Raw genomic sequence first — 17,824 nt, forward strand, 5'->3', positions numbered from 1 at the left:
ATCTGTGCATGTACATACTTAGATTCAAGAAACATGTATGCAAAGTTTGTTAAAAGCAAGAGACTTTTGGTAGTAGCAACAGCTATGGTATGTGTGTACGTGTGTTTACTTGGAAAAGAAACCCAGCCCAAGGACCTATAGGCAGTGGTTGGCTGACCTCCCTGTATGACTCTTTCAACTTACGTGGTTATTTGTTCTCTTTGTTAACGTTGCTTTTTTATGCATAGGCTAGAATATTGTGGAGAAATATCTGCAAGCACAATTCTTATGCATTCATCATGGCTTCACTTCAGGGTTTAGATTAGACACATCTAAATCCTGCTCTGTAGTTATGTGCTCCATGTTCTCACGATGGCCGTCTTCCGGATCTGTGGTTCTGGAATGTGACTGATGTGCACTGGGTTTTTTTGCTGAACTGCACTGGATTTGGGACTGTTACAGATGAGTTTTGTCATGCATTGCGTTTACAGTCATGGGGGATAAGGGAGAAGCTACAGATGGAGGTGTTGCTGTGGGGCTTGCACCGTATCTGTTATGCATTCATATACAACGTCATTTCCCTGTCACTATGAAACACCTTTACCGGTAGCGGTCTCGCATCCCCTTTGGATTGTGGCATTTTCTGTCTCGGGTTAAATGTGTGTTAATCCTGTGGGTGTTGCCATTCCTTCTACTTGCAGCTTCTCGACGTCATTCCAGGTCCACTAGTGCTCTCTCCACTGCTGATTCTGTTGGGCAGTCAGGTGAACAAGCGCTAACTGCATGAATCTGCTTCTTATACGTAGTCTTGTTTTACACCATCTTAACATTTGCCATCACGTGCATCAGCTAGCACTTGGCATGTGCTTCTCATCGCTGTGGGGCTTTCTGTTCTGTTTTTGTTCAACGTGGCTTTTTGGTTTGAATTTCAGTTATTGGATGTTTTTAATTTTATGTACTTGAGGAACATTGTGAACAGTGTTTAAACAAAGGGTGATCCAGGGCTTTCTCAATTTTCCCGTAAATTGGATCAGTTGTGCAGCATGGGCTAAATCCTGACTGATGCAGATAACTTCCGATTTCTGTTTGTATTTCCTCTTTAGGAGTGGTGCAGTTTCCAGTGCCTAGGACTGGATCCCAGTGGGTTTCATCCCATTTATTACTAAATATTCTGGACTCCTGTCTCTGTTAATGAAAGTATTTGTGGGATCCCCTCAAAAATACACAAAGAACAACAAGAATTAAGCACCTCATGAGCTTTCAAAATGAACTTTGGAGCATACACATGCTGGTCCATCCTTCATATAAATCTGAAGGCCTTGTCCAAAGTATACAGAAGTTGCTGAAAAAATTATTCCTGTAGTTTCATGGGGCTTTGGCATCAGGAGACTAATGCTTACATATAATGAGAAAAATCTGCAGATTCCAGTTGCTTCTTCCCCATTCCTGTGCTGGAGTCACAGTTGTGGAGAACATGTAACTCCCTTTTGAATCAGGATATTTCACTGAAAGTTTTAGAAATGAATGAGGGCTGCTAGCTTTGGGACAATAAGACTTAATTGTGGGGAGAAAGTTGATGTAGAAGATGAGGGCTTCAGTGTTTTCTTGGAGGCTGAAATTGTATGAGGATTTAGTGATACTGAAAGTTATTAATAACCTTCAGGTACAGAGTGAAAAATACTGTTTCTCATAAGTCTAGTTAAATGGCTGTCACTTAACTAGAACTCTCAAAACATTTTCCGCATGAGGTTGCTCAGCAGAAATGGTGCAAGCTGATTTGACTGGCATTTTTCAAAGTAACAAGCCAAATTTGTTTTTAACAAAAATAACTGAAAACATGTCAAATACCTCAAACTGTAATACAGATTTAAGCTTTGTTTGCATTCAACTTCCTGTGATAGTCATTTGATGCTTGACTTCTGTGCTTTGGTGCAAAGCATAGTCAAATTTTGTATGCTTGCCTGTGTCAAAATCTCCCTAGAAATGGCAAAGTTGGGCCAAAAATGGTGATAGCACATTTTCATCAAGTTTATAACAAGTGTCGTGAATCTAGCTGGGGAGACGTGGCCATTTATATTCTGGGAATTTAGCCACGGTATATTCTTTTCTTGTCCAGTAACATAGGGCAAGAAAAGAGCCAAATGTGTTCCAAGCCCTGTGTAGGGATATGCTGAGGTCTGTCCTAAGGTCTAACACAGGTATGGCAGCAGTGTCTTGGGGAGAAGCCCTGAGTGACTTGGGTGTTATGAATTTAAAAGTCACTGAAAGAAGTATTTCAGAAAATTACTGATAGCCATGGAGAGAGATAAAAGCCAGTGTGCCATACTTACTTTATTTGTTAAAAAAGCTCAAATTTGTTTCTTTATGCTGGGTGTTTAATTGATTTACAACTGAATTACTTTGTCATTCTGTTCTTCATTTAAAAAACCCCAAACAAACTATCTCCCCTTTTCTAATGTAATACCAAATTTACATGAAAACAAATTACAATGTGTTTTTTGATATTATTTCAAAAGTTAAATCCAAAATCTGATCGGACTAAACTTGAGTAATGTCATTGAGTAGGGTTTAAATATGAAACCAAGTCCAGAACTTAACATTTACAGCTCTTGTACTGTACCAAATACCTTTTACACTTGGGAAGAAAACTTGCCTTCTGTACATCTCTGTCGTAGTGACTTTAGTTTCAATCAGACCTAATGCACTATCGTCTTCTTTGATCCTCTTTGAAGTGTGTGGACCTTTCCATTTTAAGGATGAAGTACTGTTTAAATGATTCTTCAACCCAAGTGCATTAAAAAAGGGGATAGTAATAACACATAAAACTTTTATTTCTTTGTGAAATGTCATGATTTGATTACTTTTTGGCAGTAGTTCTAAGATTGTTTTTGTTTTGTTTTTTGTTTTCTTTGTAATGTGTTTTGTAGAAGGTGTGCTTTTGTTGTAAATCAGAAATGTCTTGTCTGGGTACGTAACTCTGAGAAACAGTACATTTTGATAGATAACACTTCTCTCTGAATTAAATACTAATCTTCAGGGTTGTTTTTCCTCAATACTTCAGATTTAAAAAAATATCCCCTTGGGAGTTTAATCCCTGAAACATTTGGGTAAAGCTTTGGAATCAGGACAGTAGACTGGCAAGCTTCATTCTCCAATTTAAATTATGCATATCAGTGTGAACTAATTTCTTAAAATCTGTTTAAGTGCAATAGGTTTATAAAGAAGAAAGCAATGAAGTTCCGTGATAAGCACAGTGTTTTTCCTGAAAAATACAGTAAGATGCTGCAGATCATGTTTGACCTCAGTCCATGATGCAGTTAGGCATTTTGATAAGCAGTGGTTTTCCTTAATTAAATTAAATATAGATGAACTAATAAAAGACCTATGTGACTTGATCCCTCTATCTTGCTGCTTGATGTTTGCCTCCAATGTGAATCAGCTGAAGGTCTGTTAAATGAGTTCATGCAGCTTGATTTGCACAACACGGAATTTGCTGGCCATACTCCTAGTGGCACGTGTGGGTGCAGGGGACAGAGGTGTAAGGTGTGTCCCAGAAGAGATGTTCCTAGTCCTTCTTGAGCAAAGACAGGCCCATGTGGAAACAAAATCTTGGAATGCCAAAACCAATTTCTCTTTGCTTATAATCCGGAGCCCGTCTAGGAGGACTGTTCTGTCAGAGCCTGGCCTGTGGTCCTCAGGTCACAGATTCTGTCATATTCCTGCTAGCATGCCTCTCTGAATTTGGCCTTTGCCCAAAGAAACTGATTTCAGTAACATTTTTAGTAGACTGGGCAAATGATAAAGTAAACTAATTATTATGAGTGTAAATGACATTTTAGACTCAATCCTCTTGCTTCAGATGCCACTGAGTGCCATCAAATTTCAAGAGAGAAAGATTGATACTGTTTGATCCAAAAAATCTATTTTGATTATCATAGAGCTTTTAAATGGCATTTAAAATGCTTATCAAGAACAACATAAAACTTGGAGGCACTTCACAAGCATATAATAAACCTTCTTTTTATACCATAGTGCCTAGGGGGATATTCTATTGGTTAATCAAGCCTTGAGACATAAGATAGGCAATCTGGTGCTACTAGTCTTACATCCTTGCCTGAGAAAAAGCTGCAGGGTAGATGAATGCTCAGGTATTAACATGTTCTGACACTGGGCACAATTCTGTCTCTCTAAAGTTAATGATTCCCAAGTGCGCCAGATTGGGACTGGCATGTCTGCCTCTGACATTAAAATAAAACTTGGAAACAACTTCTGTGTTAAAAAAGAAACAAAGTAGACACTCTGCTTCCCAGCATAAAAAAAAAAAACAAAAACAAAAAACAACCAAAGAAGCTGCCCTGAGGATCCAAAATTGTCTCTGGGGCCCAGCAAACAATAGTTTATTTCTTACTCTAATGGCAAACTTTCTAGAGCTGTGGATAAAAGTGTATTTAATGGAAAAGCACTGCAAGTTCCCAGAGCTTGTGGGGAAAGCTGCTCGGCACCTGATTAGGATTCCAAGTGAATGTGAATTCATTTAACAGCCCTTTTCAATGTTGTCTTTTGTGCAGACCGGTTTGGACTCGGACAACCAGGCAGGATGCCTGCTTCTGTGAATGCCATGCGAGTCCTGAGCACAAGCACAGATCTGGAGGCTGCTGTGGCCGATGCACTGGTAAGAGGAAAAATACAAAATGCTTCCAACACCGGAAAGTGGCTTAAAGTTACCTGTACGTATGTTCTCCTCTTTCTAAATAGCTTTGTTCTGATTGTGCCAGTGTCTGATGCTGTAGAGTTAGTTACCTTTTGCTGTTTTGTCTTTAGGTATATTGGCGGCAATGTTTGTTTCCTTATTTCATCTTATTTCTCCACAGTTGTCAAACAGATCACTGTGGCTTGGTGCTAGAGCTGCAGGATGGGTTGAATCAGCTGTTAGTCTTTCACTTGGCTGTCAGATGATGTATGTAGCACTGTGGGGGTGCTCAGCACCTGCGGGATCAGGGATTTCTATCAGTCCCGTTACCTGTATGAAGACTTTGTCAGAAAAGTGTGCTCTATTAGTCTTGATTCCTTATCTAGTTTAGAAAATAACTAAGAATTTCACAAGTTCCTGCCCTGTGTTATTTGCACCTGTCTAGATACCTGAATCAGCTCATAACTTGCCTTGCCTGTAATTGGTACCATCTCACACAGTTAAATTGAAGTAATTTGTCAAGTTTGCTGCTAGTACTTTCAAACATTCAGTACATTTCCAAGTAAATTTATTGTAATTTAAAAAAATGCATTGTCCTGTACATCTTACTGTGTTATAACATCTCTTGTCTAGAACCCAGAAAGTGTTTTCTGCTCTTCAGAAGACAAGCGTTAAGCCTGTGGGTTTACCTTCAGTATTTGAAGTAGAGAGGATGTGTATAGGCAGGAGCAATTATTGTACAGCATTAGCTGGGTTCCAGTATACCTTGGGTCATCTCCAGCTCAAGATCTGAGGGGAGGACTTCCAAATGTGTCTTGAGACAGATATCTCAGATCTCTATGGAGAATGAGCCACGTCCCCAGAGTTTGTGATAGGTGTCCTTTCTCCATTTCCTAGTTCACTTTCCCTAAGGATGGCGAGCATTTTCCTTTTTGTATTTGATTATCACCCAGCTCATGTCACCCCCATTTCTAGACGATTATTAGAGTACTCTTAGACAAACGTCACTTTTTCCAAAATCTGCCATTCAAAAGAAAAGAATATGTAACTAATGTAAAGGTAGGACAGTATATAATAGAGGACACTGTTGCGTTTAGTGGGCTGAATCATCAGTGGGCATTTTCATTACCAAATAACAGCTTGTGAACAAATTTCTGCTCTCAGCACCTCAGATTTGCCACTGGAGCAGTTCAAGGCATAATTATAGATGATGACTTGCCTGTGTAAATGAAATCAGGCTATGTCCCTGAATGCGAGCAGCTGCTCAGCACAGGTTTCTTGGTGGAGGAGGGGGTCACAGTGTTTCAATTCACTGCTGATCGCTGATATCTCTTTCAGTGTAACTTAATAGTCAGGTGGACTTACAGTTCCCTTTTAAATATTCCACTCTTTTAAACAAAAAAAAATATTATACTGGAATGTTAAAATCTGGAAGGGTTGGGCGCTTTAAAGGGAAATCCTTAAGTCTAGCTGGAAACTAAGCTGCTGACTTGGTTGATCAATCTGAATTTGTATGGCTTTAGGGGATGCAACATGATCTTGTTGTTCCCTTCTTTCCTTAATTTGCTCTTCTCACAACAGGCAATTTACAAATGCTCCTTAGGCAGTAAAGTGATGCCAGGTCTTACCCAGCAGTCTTGTCTTCAGAGAAGCATTATTTTCTCTGTAGTAAGAAACGAAAATAACTTCTTGAGGTGTCTTCAGCCAAATACTCAGTTTAAGTAGAACACAGTGGGTCATTTTGTGACCTCTGCTCTCCATGTACAATTCTCATTGGATCCAGTCTGTCTCGAGAGCTGGACTTGGGGTAAACCTGCAGTGTCTATACTGGGAATCAGTGCTTGGATCTGTCAGAAGAGCTCAAAGGGTGATGGAAACTCTGCTATTAAGTAAGGCCTTTAAGCCAGGGGTGACAGTTAGTGTGTCTTGAAAGAAGCTGAGCTTCAAACAAAATGTGGTGTAAGAACTGTGGGTTGAAAGAGAACTTGATCGAGTGAAGTTGATTAAATGTGGTGCACTGTAGATAGTGGTTTCCTGACATCAGAATTTCTTTCCAAGACTAAAAATCAAATGCTACTGATAATATATGGGGATATAAATCATTATGAAAAACTGGTATCTTCCAGAGCAGCACTTCTAAAATGTAAGCAGAGAGTTGCTGTATATAGATCTACCATCAAAACCCCTATTAACATATAATCTCACTTCCAGGCTCCCTAATGGAAATTGTAGGCTATAAGGGTAAAGCAACAGTTTGGAAATAAACGCAGGCGTTATTATACCCACTTTTATTTTGCATATACTGTATTTTAATTTGCTAAGACACATTTGCTATACGTTTTTGTTGCAAAACCAAACCCTACATAAGCTTCTGACATAATTCTCTATGCTTTTTCCCACCCTTCAATATTTTCCTGCCTACAGCTGTTAGGAGACTCCAGGAGCAAGGTACTAGTGCTTTCTTGACTTTTTATTTCTACTTTCCAACTTTCCCCACCCTGTTGCTAACACCCATGATACTGCACTTGTGTTAATTTCCACACTTCAAACCTGCAGTCCTAGTGGAAGCAAAACTCTGCTGGCTTCACAAGTCCAAGAGCTGCAGGACTTCATGCTGGAAGGAATTCTGTAGCGAACACTTTAGAATATGGACTCTCGTTTATCTGATATATATCAGTCCTGTTCTGTTAAGGTTCATATAAGATTTTGTTTTGTAGTATAGCACACAATTCGTTTTGCTACTATAATTTTAATATCTCTTATAGAAGAAGCGAGGTTCTCAAAGATGGTACCTAAGGGAATCAGGTCCTCTAATGCCATGCTATGGAAATGAGTGTGATTTAAGTACTCAACTCCCATAGCATCCTCTGGAAAAATCCTAGCCCAGACTAACAGAGAAATTGTCATCTCCTGTATCCCAGTGCATTTTTAGAGCCACTGTATTATCAATATCAAAGTGACTGTGCATGTCAGCACAGATTATTTCATCTCTTTCTTCCTTTATTTTTTTCTTGAAGTAGAGTTTGTATTGTCATAGAATCTGTAACAATGGAACTGACTGTTATTGACAATAAGACAACATACAATTACCAGTAGCTAATTTCACTGGGCATAAATATCTAGCTTTCATGCTGGGGAAGGCAAGCCCTGCTCCCCTTAGTCACTTGAATAGTCTCATTGAAATCAATGGGATCTGTCTTGCTCTACTGTGAAAGGTAAGCAGGCAGTGCTTGGTGATGTCTGTAAAACACATCACTATAGCAGAAGTGAATAGTGAATAGTCTTCATTTTAGTTATTATGGATAGAACGTATTTCTTTTGGCACTGATGTAACTATATATAACTTACTAAGTCTGAATTTCCCCTCTTCCAGAAAAAACCAGTGAGAAGAAGATATGAACCCTACGGGATGTACTCCGATGATGATGCTAACAGTGATGCATCAAGCGCTTGCTCAGAGCGCTCGTATGGTTCCAGGAATGGGGGCATTCCACACTACCTGCGGCAGACTGAAGATGTGGCTGAGGTTCTGAACCACTGTGCCAGCTCCAACTGGTCTGAAAGGAAAGAGGGGCTCATAGGTCTTCAGAACTTACTGAAAAGTCAGCGGACACTGAGGTGACCTTGACAGATTTTATAATTCAGCCATTCATGAAAAATGGCTATAGTGAGATGTCAGTAATATGTACCTGCCTTATGGAGACAGATAGTATCTTTCACAGCTATGAAGGCTTTGTCACCACAATTTGGGACTTTTGGAAAAAGTTCTGCTATGTCATCAGTATAATTTGTGTTAAATTTGTAGCAGTAATGTAGAAAGGACTCAGTTAAGCGTGCTATCTTCTCTTAGCCTTCCTTTGTTTTGTGAAGGCTTTCAGTGGTAGGTGCTTGTTGCAGCACAGTGACATTTCCCACAATGATGGTATTGTAAAAGCAGTACCACCCTTTGAATGCATTTACATTAGTCTGAACCTTCAGTTTTTCTCCCAGCAAGTCAGTTTGCGAAGCAAACACTCACCGCATTTACTCTAAAGTGTGTGTGTGTTTCCAAGCTGAGATCAGACAATGCTTATGGTGGGTATATTTTGACTCCTTATGAAGTCTGTCAGATGTAATTATAGATATTACTTAGAACTCTTGAAAAATCTTAGATATTTGAGGCTTCTGTAAATGGTGTAATTTGTAGAGAGAAATTTCTTAGGGCGGCAAAATAGATGTACTCTGAAAATTTGCTTGTGGTAGGAGAGAGACCTTTTTCCTTTGTTGAAAGCCACATAAACCGTTCCGACACCTTTGGCATGTCACACATTAGAGCAGATCTTAGAACTACCCAGTAGTTATATGGAAACCTTGTATGGCCACAGGTCACATGAACTAAAGTCAGCTGGCTCTCAGGCCATAGGTTTTTACCCTCAGTTTGTGGTGAAAGTATTTGGAAACAAGTTGATTATCTTTTGACTCCTTTAAAGATAACATTCACGAAGAGCTCTGGCACTTTATTTTCCTGTTATGAATATTATGTACTTAAATTATGGCCAAGTTTATAAGTGGTGGTTGTATGGTTTATAGATGCCTACTTGGATTTATGCAATTCCTCCTGTTTCAAAAGGCCTTTACACTGGCTGAAAATACTTGATGGCTCATGTTAACAGGAATGAAGGAAGTGTATGGAGAGCAGGCCTGGAAAGGTTATTCTTTTGCTATCATAAAAATATTCTAGAACTTTACATGACATGGTATAGTCCTTAAGTGGGAAGTGCTACAGGTTTTTAATATGGGTAGTTAGACTCCCTACATCAGAGAAGCTTTTCAATGTTGTCTATTTATGAGTCTTTTAAAGATGCTTCCTTCATGTGTGCTGCCTTTTTTATTTTCTACACACCACTCCCCCCACCCACCCCTTTTTCTTTGTTTTGACAAATGGTCTGGAAAAAGCTGGCACCTCTTGTAGTTGGGTGAGACTTTGATTTTGCCACGAAGGTGCGTGAGGATTTATAACAAAGGTTTTGAGTGCTGCTTTTCCAGGAGAGGAAATGCTGAGAAGTATGGGTGATGGGCTATTTATCCAGATATGTAGCTCTTAGCAGAAATGCTGGTAGAATTGTTTTCAACCCTGCTGGCTGCAGTGTTTAAACTATACTGCTATCACTAGTCCCTCAAGCTTGCAAGTTTTCTTAGCTTTGATTCTGAATAGTTTATAAACCTGTCACAGAAACTACACCTCTGTGGGGTCACTTTTTAATTTGAAACTGGTTTTCGTTCTCTAGATTAGATTTCATTTTGGTTTGCCTTTGGTCTGCTTCCTCCTCTGCTCAGGGTTGATCTGGTGCCTGTACTAATGATTAGATTTTATCATCCTGTTTGTTCCCACAGCATCTTGCAGATCATCATCAAGGTCATTAGTCCAAGGGGCAAGTCTGTCTTCTAAATAAACCTGATATCTTCTGTTGTGGTATAACAAGTTTAAGAAAAGACAGAGATGTGGCTAGGTTTCCTTTAGTGCTCTGAACTGAAAGATGGTCGATCTTATATTACCTGGGATTCGCATATCCAGAAAGATGTGCATGCAAAGTGGTGTGGCGCTTACCTATCCTTTTTGTTTCTTATAGTTTCATGTGGCCTAGTTCTCTTTAAGTGCTCCCCATAAGGTCTTCTAAATAAAACAAGGCAAACAAGTCCCTTAAGGAAATGTTTTTCCACTGTCTGTTTCAGTTTAGTACTTGCATTGTTACCTTGGGTCCTTCAGCTTTTAAATAGAGACACACTTACACTTGCTCTATCATGTAACCTGTGCCCAGAAAGAAAATTCATTAGTGTAATAACTAAGGGTTTGTTCAGAGAGCTGCAATCTGCAATTCAGGAGAGCATTGTTGTAATTTTGGGACTGTGCAGTCTCACCCTGAATGAAGCCGACAGCTTGCTGTGGTGTTGTTAAAAAGACTTCTTCCTCTACATCAAGCCATTTGGTTTGTGCCCTTTTAAAATTTGGTTAGCCTTTAATGTGTAAGTTGTTTTTTTTAAAATGTCCTGTATTGCTTATAAACAAGTTAATGTAAAAAAGCTGTGTACTAATAGCATATTCTGGTCTGTTATTTGAAGCTTACTTTGAGAGAGGGAGAGGTATGTTGGTGGACTGTAGAATTAATGTCTTTCTGGAAAGAGAGTACCTGTAGTTAAGACGTGAATGGTTGTTTTCTGAGCAATCCATGTGCATTTCAGTAGTTGCTCTGGTTCCATAATAATGGTGGAAAATATCTAATTGCATGCATAGTAAGCAGGAAACATTACCTAAGTGAGTTTTTGTGCACAGTAAACAAACAAATTTCTGCATTCTTTAGCAGTTTGCCTTGCAGGAAAACTAAGACTTGTATTTTCAATACATTGTAAATAAGAGCTTTGGCATCAAACGGTTCTGCATTTGACTCAAGCTCAGTATCTTATGAAAGGGATTCATACATCATTCTTCTTGCCCATGGCATAAAAAGAGGGTTACTGACACCTAATAATCTTACTAATAGGAACTTAGATTGTGCTTTGATTTAATTATCTTCTGATTTACTAGGTTGCCCACTTGTTAATCTGTTCTGTATTTCTATATATTTGTCTACTCCATGTGCCTGCTGTCAGACTTCGAAGTCAGTTCTGATATTGTTAATATTGTGTGATTCTTGACTGATTTTACTGAAGCGACTGAAAATTTAGACCAAAATATTTATGATTAGTATATACCCGAACAGCATGAAAGTTCTGATTTTACTTGAAAATTTGAATTCCCTGACACAAGAGACTTGAGAAATCTTGGCTGCAAAAGACCCACGTTTCAGTGAGTCAGTGACCTTGAAGAAAGGCAGAAAATAAATACTTCCCAAATGCGCCCATTTCAAGTTGTATTCTGCAATCCAGAACATAAGAATAAGTTAAAGTAGGAGAAAATACAAGTGTCTGGCTTACAATAAAAAAAAAAAAAGTATTAGATTTCTTAATAAGACTGGTTATCCCAGCAGTTAAGCTGGAATGCCACTTAAGGCTTTGCCTCGATACAGTTTTTGGAAGTGTGACTGAAGTATCATTTAAATAAAGAAGGTTAGATATTTCAACTGTTAATATTTATTCATTTTTTCTGCAACTAAAGCTTTAGCATTAATACTGTGTTCTATTTATTTCAGCCGAGTCGAGTTGAAAAGGCTATGTGAAATATTTACTCGCATGTTTGCTGACCCTCACAGCAAGGTAAGATCACAAAGATTTGGCTTGTTCTCTTACGTTACCGTGTGTGCACATTTGACATTGTTTTTGCAGCAGGGTAGGGAATGGGGATGTTGGGCCCACAGGCACATTCAGACCCAGTGGCCTTCTGTCAGTAGGTAACTGGGAGCAGGGAGAGGGGAAAGGGAGTTTTGTGCCTTGTCCTGAGGGGGTTTGCTGGTTGAAGGCAATCAGTAGTGGCTGAGTAAAAACATCTGCTGTTAAGTTAAATACAGTTTGAGAAAGCATAAGTTGTACAAATATTTGTATTTCAGACTACTTGATAAACCAGTTTAAATAACCAGTTGGTGGTGGAAATGCCATGGACAGGCACCAGTTGCCTGTCACAGGAAGGTCTTGCTCCAACTGCTCATTTTTGGCCATAGTTATAGTCCCGATCAGCTGTCCCACAGGCCTTGCTGAGTGTGGCAATTCCTACCTTGTAAGGTCTTAATGTTTTGGTTCTCAAAGGTTCAATATGTGTTGTGGAAAGGGTGAAGGTGTAGAGTTTTGCAAAATAGTTCCAATTCCTGTATAAGGCGTGGGTTTATTACACACTGGACTCAAGTTATGTCCTTTGCGGTGATCTGTCACCTGCATTGCTTCTGTAGAATTATTGCTACAAACACATTAGTTGTGGTGTTAAACATACCCAGATTTTTACATATAAGCATATATAAACATGTTACTTTCATGACTGAGACTGGATCTAATACAAGGTATATAATGTTTTAAGTAACTCTGAGAAGGGATTCAAGAAAATGTAAACTTCCAGTGAATGCATCCTTTATCTGTTTGCAAACTGCATCTGGACAACTAGCCTTGATCACTATGTGTGCTAACGAGTGGTTTGTTTTGTTGCATGGCCTGCTTTGCCGTGGAATTCACAACAGAGAGTAAGTGTATTCTACCCCCTTCCTTCATCTGTTTTATGTGGTATTTTAATACGACACGTTTTAGACGTGTCTTGTCTGATTTTTACTTTCTTTTTTTTTTTTTCATTATTTTTCCCCCAGCCATATAGTCACTAAAATCATTCATTCATGGAACTGTCTATAACAAAATCATCCTGAAACCCAGACTGTAAAGCCTTGATTATTTTATTTAAAGCACTGTGTTCCTTTTTGTGACACCTGTTTTGTTTATAGGTCTTTAGCATGTTTCTGGAAACCCTGGTTGATTTCATCATCATTCATAAAGATGACTTGCAGGATTGGCTTTTTGTTCTCCTGACACAGTTGCTAAAGAAAATGGGAGCAGATTTGCTGGGGTCTGTGCAGGCGAAAGTTCAAAAAGCTCTGGATGTCACCAGGTAGAGTATTAGATGGCAAATACTATGGAGGTTTTTGCAGGATTACAGAAGGGTATCTGTTGAACATTTTAGAACCACAGTAGTGCTGTATGTTTTGAGGGCTTAATCTTGATGAATACCAGAATAAAGGAGAGTGAAGTTATGTCACAGTATTTCAGGCATCGAATTAAAAAGGCCTGTCTCTTTTCTAAATAGGTAACTGTAAAGCATAACATTTAAAATGTGTCATTGATTTTGTTAATTTGTGGTTTGGTTTTGTTGTTGGTTTTTTTTGTTTGTTTGTTTTGTTGTTTGTTTTTTTTATGTGCATGTGCTTAGATACCAATTTTGGTTTTGATTGATGGGGGAGAATATTTGCAGTATTCATATTTACCAGAAAGTTCAGAGCATCTTTCATACTGTTCAAACAGCAAATAAGGGTAATGTCAGGATAACACCTTGAATGCTACTGCAATGTGCACACCAGTCTGTAGTCAGTGTCCTTTCTAAGGATGTCCAGCACACGACACTGTTACAATAAAGTTCAGCTAATCCTGGAAACAGGATAATTTAAAAAAAATAAAAAAATAGTAATCCAGGGGAAAATATGATAGAGTAGGGAAACAGAGGAGAGAAATCAAAATTAGGTGTGAATTCTGAGGACAGGATAAGCACCAGACTGCTACTAGAGATTAGGGAACAAAGCACAGCCTGACATGAAGATGGAATGGACAGATGTGCCAAAAGCTGGGTAAGTGTACAGAGGGTAGATAAAGTAACAGTGTATGAAGGTATTTATTTAGCAGTCTTCTCCAGTATTCAGTCAGTAGTCAGCTAATCCTTAGACTTGGAGTTTCTCTGGTTGATAGAAAGTTAAAGAGAAAATTATTAAGGGTATTGAGATCTCTTGTGTAAGCTTTAACATATAGAGTTAATTTAGTCCTGAAAATTTATGTTGCATTACATTTTTGCCTTTTTTTTTTCTTTGACAGGGATTCTTTTCCATTCGATCAACAATTTAACATTTTGATGAGGTTTATTGTAGATCAGACCCAAACACCAAACCTGAAGGTCAGTATCAAAAAAGCCTTTTCAGTAAAACATCAAGAAGGCTGTCTAAGCTTGCCACGTCAGGCATATCATAAAGCATAGAACTCATGTTAAGATGACTAATTGTAAGTACCTCCGTGATACAGAAGTTATATTGGTACTTAACTCCTTCTCCATTTTAATAAATCTAAATATCTTTAAAATAGGACCCTATGAGAGCTGGGGTTTCAGCACACTGGGACGTATTTAGGTTTGGATACAGAAAATTCCTCTTCACCCTGGTCCTGATGGGAATAAAACCTGGCTGTGCAGGACAGAAGGACCAGATTGTCTGAATGGCTGGACCCTAGGCACACCTTAACAAGTGCTTGATGCACAGATCAGACATAACGCTTTCAGGGTTTGGAGAAAAACATCAGGGCTTTCTGCTACTGAATCCTCCCAAAGGGATATTGTTTTGTAGACTGTTTTTTCAGGAAGTTACTGTGTCAAGACTATAGGAAGACTATAAACTCTAGAAATCACACACATTTATCTTCCAAAGACAGGAATGTACAGGATACCAAATGACTCCTGTTCTTTAATCTTTGAAATTTTGGATCTTTTGCAACTCTGTCGGGTATTTGGTTAAGACCAGAAGCTACAGTTTGGCATCTGGAACAGTAATCACTGGTGAAATCAGCTTGGTAGAGTACTGATTTGTTTACACAAACACACAAGTAGACATACGTATTTCAAGCCAGTTCTTGTATACCATCCCAGGCTCTTACTACACAGAATTTATCCTGTGTAGAAAATTGCTTTTCATTTTTGAAGCACACGACACAAAGACATGTCACAGGGATATTTTGATTTTTCCTCATGACATAAATCTTGTCAATCTGTAGTAGTATCTGTTTATTGTGGGATAAATCCATCTCTGCCAGCTTCTGAGCCTAACAAGTCCCTTTTCACTTCTCAGGTGAAAGTTGCTATCCTGAAGTATATTGAGTCCTTGGCAAGACAGATGGATCCAACAGACTTTGTGAACTCTAGTGAGACAAGACTTGCTGTATCTAGAATTATAACTTGGACAACAGAACCAAAGAGCTCAGACGTGAGAAAGGTAAGCCAAAGTGATGAAGTATTCGCAGTAATTATTGTTGTTTAAAAAAAAAAAGTAAGAAAAAGAAAAGGAAAATAAAAAACACAATAAAAAATGGTTATAAAAGCAATGAGAAATTCAGTTACTAGATTCTGTTTTTAAGAAATTGATTTTACATACCTTACTGTCCAAAACAAATTCATTAAAACACATTTCTGAAGCATGACTTCGTATATCTTTTTCTAGTGCATACTTAGTTGTGTGACTTTACTAATACTGTGCAAAAAGAGGTAACAGTTTGAAAATGTACTTTTCTTGAGCAGTCTGGAAATATCTCTAGGTTTTTGTTTATTTAGGTGAAGGCTCTGTGCTTTGTAGAGTGAATGAAATCTAGCACAACTTCTGTGTTAGTATAGTGTTGAAAGAAAGTAAACAAATCAGTAAGCTGCCAGGGACTCTCAACTCTTTTCTTTTAAGAGCTGTGTGTTTATCTCAACCTGGAAAAAATTGACACATTTAGGTCAGGCCTGGGTTATACAGTTATGTTGTTTTTTATCTTGCTGTAGATGCAAGTGTCAGACAAGCTAAAATGGGCCAGATGGTGATACTCATCTTTCCCAAGAGAAAACTGAGACTTAGTTTTATGTACCTGGCATCTGTAACAAATTTAAAACCACCTTCTCTTCTCAGTCCAGATGTAGAAATAGATTCTGGTAATAGTTAAAAAGGCTTTGAGATGTACTTGGATTAAAAAAAAACCAACCACCACCACAAAAAAAAAAAAACCCACCAAAAAAACCCCAACCAAAAAACGCAAAACCCCCACCCAAAATAACCTAAACAAACATTTAAGCATTTCAGAATGTAAAAATTGTCTACATTTTTTTCACTCTACATGCACTTAAAATGTTGAATTAATGGTAGAACAACAGATTATTTTATGACTTGGGACATAATAAATCTATTTTTAGTGATTATTTGATTTCCAATGACAAGATCATTAGGGATCAAAGGTGCTGGAACTGCAGCATTATCTGGTAACTGACACAAAGCTTCAAAGAAGCTTTTTGGGTTCATGCTGCTTTCTCACGTACAGCTGATTGATTCTAGAGAAAAATGTCTCATGCTCTTCTATGAAGATTTTCTGCAGGGATTATTCACACCAGTGTGACTGAAATTTGCTTCTGCAAGATAGTCAGCCTCAGAAAAAGAAAGGTTACTTTAAATCTTGGACTTAAATCTGGAATATGCCTTTCCATTTTGATGCCTCCATGAATAAAGCCAGAAAGAATTAAACAATCAAAGAAGACGCTTCTCTATTACAGCTCAAGTAAACCTCTAGCAGTTTACTGTGCTCATGGTCTGCGGGAGGGAGTTGTAATTAATTTAAGTAGAATTACACATTGAAAAGCAAAATCTCTGCCTATTGCTGAGTGAAGAAATCTTCCACCATTAGGGGTCATCATTGCTGCATACAAAATTTAGTGCAGAGTATCTGCAGAGCTGAAAAAACAGGCTGTTCACTGTGGGATGTTGGGAGCGCGTGTTTACAGCAGGGTGTCCATCCTTCTGTCTCTTTCAAAGACTTTCAGAACTCTGGCAAAACTTTCACCAAACTTTACCTGAGCTGAGCAGTACGCAAGCAAGTGCCTTGGGCTGACAAGAGATTACTGAATCTAAATTCTACTTATTGAACCTGCACGTGGCTTGGATTTGCCTCTGATGCCTGTAGCTTTCAAAAAAATTATTACAGTTAAGCCAACTTAAGCTACTGAGAGTGAATGCCCAGGTTATCCTTATTTTATCACTCCATTGCTGTACTATGATTTTATTAAGAGCATAGTACAAACCCCAGGCTTTAGAAGAAATACTGCAAAAAAAGGATTTATAAGCAATCATTGGCCATTATCTCTGTCAGGACTTTAGTTAACAGACTAATAAATTCTTTATGTAGTAGCAAACTGGATTATCAAGGGCCAACTGAGGCAGGTGAAATCTTCTGAAGAATGCAATTGAAAGATTGGCCTCCTTTTTTGGAGACAGTATGTAACTTGGAATAAAGTACTTTTTTTAATAGTAAGGTGTTTCATTTGAGCATCAAAAGATTCTGCCCTCATGGAAGGTATATGGCAGCGTTCAAGATCTGTGATTTTTCTAAGAGCAAAGCAGACCATGCATTGTAAATGTTGTCACAACCTAGAAATGGAGATGGCAGTTGGGGTTACAGGGGAGAGGGAGAAGAATCAGTTTGGTCTTCACATGATGAAAATACTACAACAGGCAAAAAGTGTAAAATAAGGTAATTTTTGAGGAGAATCTGGATCTAAGACTACCAGTACAGTCAACTCATCTCCTGAAAGGTGACAAGAGCACATTTTATTTTTGGTACTGAGGAATCATTGCAGGTGTAGTCTGGCCCATATATACTTCTCCAGATGGCATGGTGCAACAGTGATGCTGGTACTCAACTACTTGCAAGGCAGGG

The 17,824-nt window shown here is 38.5% G+C and overlaps 1 protein-coding gene across 4 annotated transcripts in view; it reads left to right on the forward strand.

Moving 5' to 3' along the window:
- CLASP1 (cytoplasmic linker associated protein 1) overlaps positions 1–17,824 on the forward strand; it is a 173,015-nt gene that overhangs the window by 115,699 nt on the left and 39,492 nt on the right. For 2 of the 4 annotated variants that reach the window (XM_061370093.1, XM_061370094.1), the window contains 7 exons: positions 4,548–4,651; positions 7,094–7,117; positions 8,043–8,287; positions 11,836–11,899; positions 13,063–13,226; positions 14,198–14,276; positions 15,217–15,360. In XM_061370093.1, the coding sequence (XP_061226077.1) occupies positions 4,548–4,651; positions 7,094–7,117; positions 8,043–8,287; positions 11,836–11,899; positions 13,063–13,226; positions 14,198–14,276; positions 15,217–15,360 (824 nt within the window). Of the gene's footprint in view, positions 1–680; positions 744–4,547; positions 4,652–7,093; positions 7,118–8,042; positions 8,288–11,835; positions 11,900–13,062; positions 13,227–14,197; positions 14,277–15,216; positions 15,361–17,824 lie in introns of all 4 variants that reach the window. The other 2 variants (XM_061370092.1, XM_061370095.1) reach the window with 2 other exon arrangements.

This window comes from Neopsephotus bourkii, unplaced genomic scaffold (genome assembly GCF_033783945.1).
Source record: "Neopsephotus bourkii isolate Nb327-2 ecotype Australia unplaced genomic scaffold, CSIRO-AGI_Nbou_v1 NB_1526, whole genome shotgun sequence".
NCBI lineage: Eukaryota > Metazoa > Chordata > Aves > Psittaciformes > Psittacidae > Neopsephotus > Neopsephotus bourkii.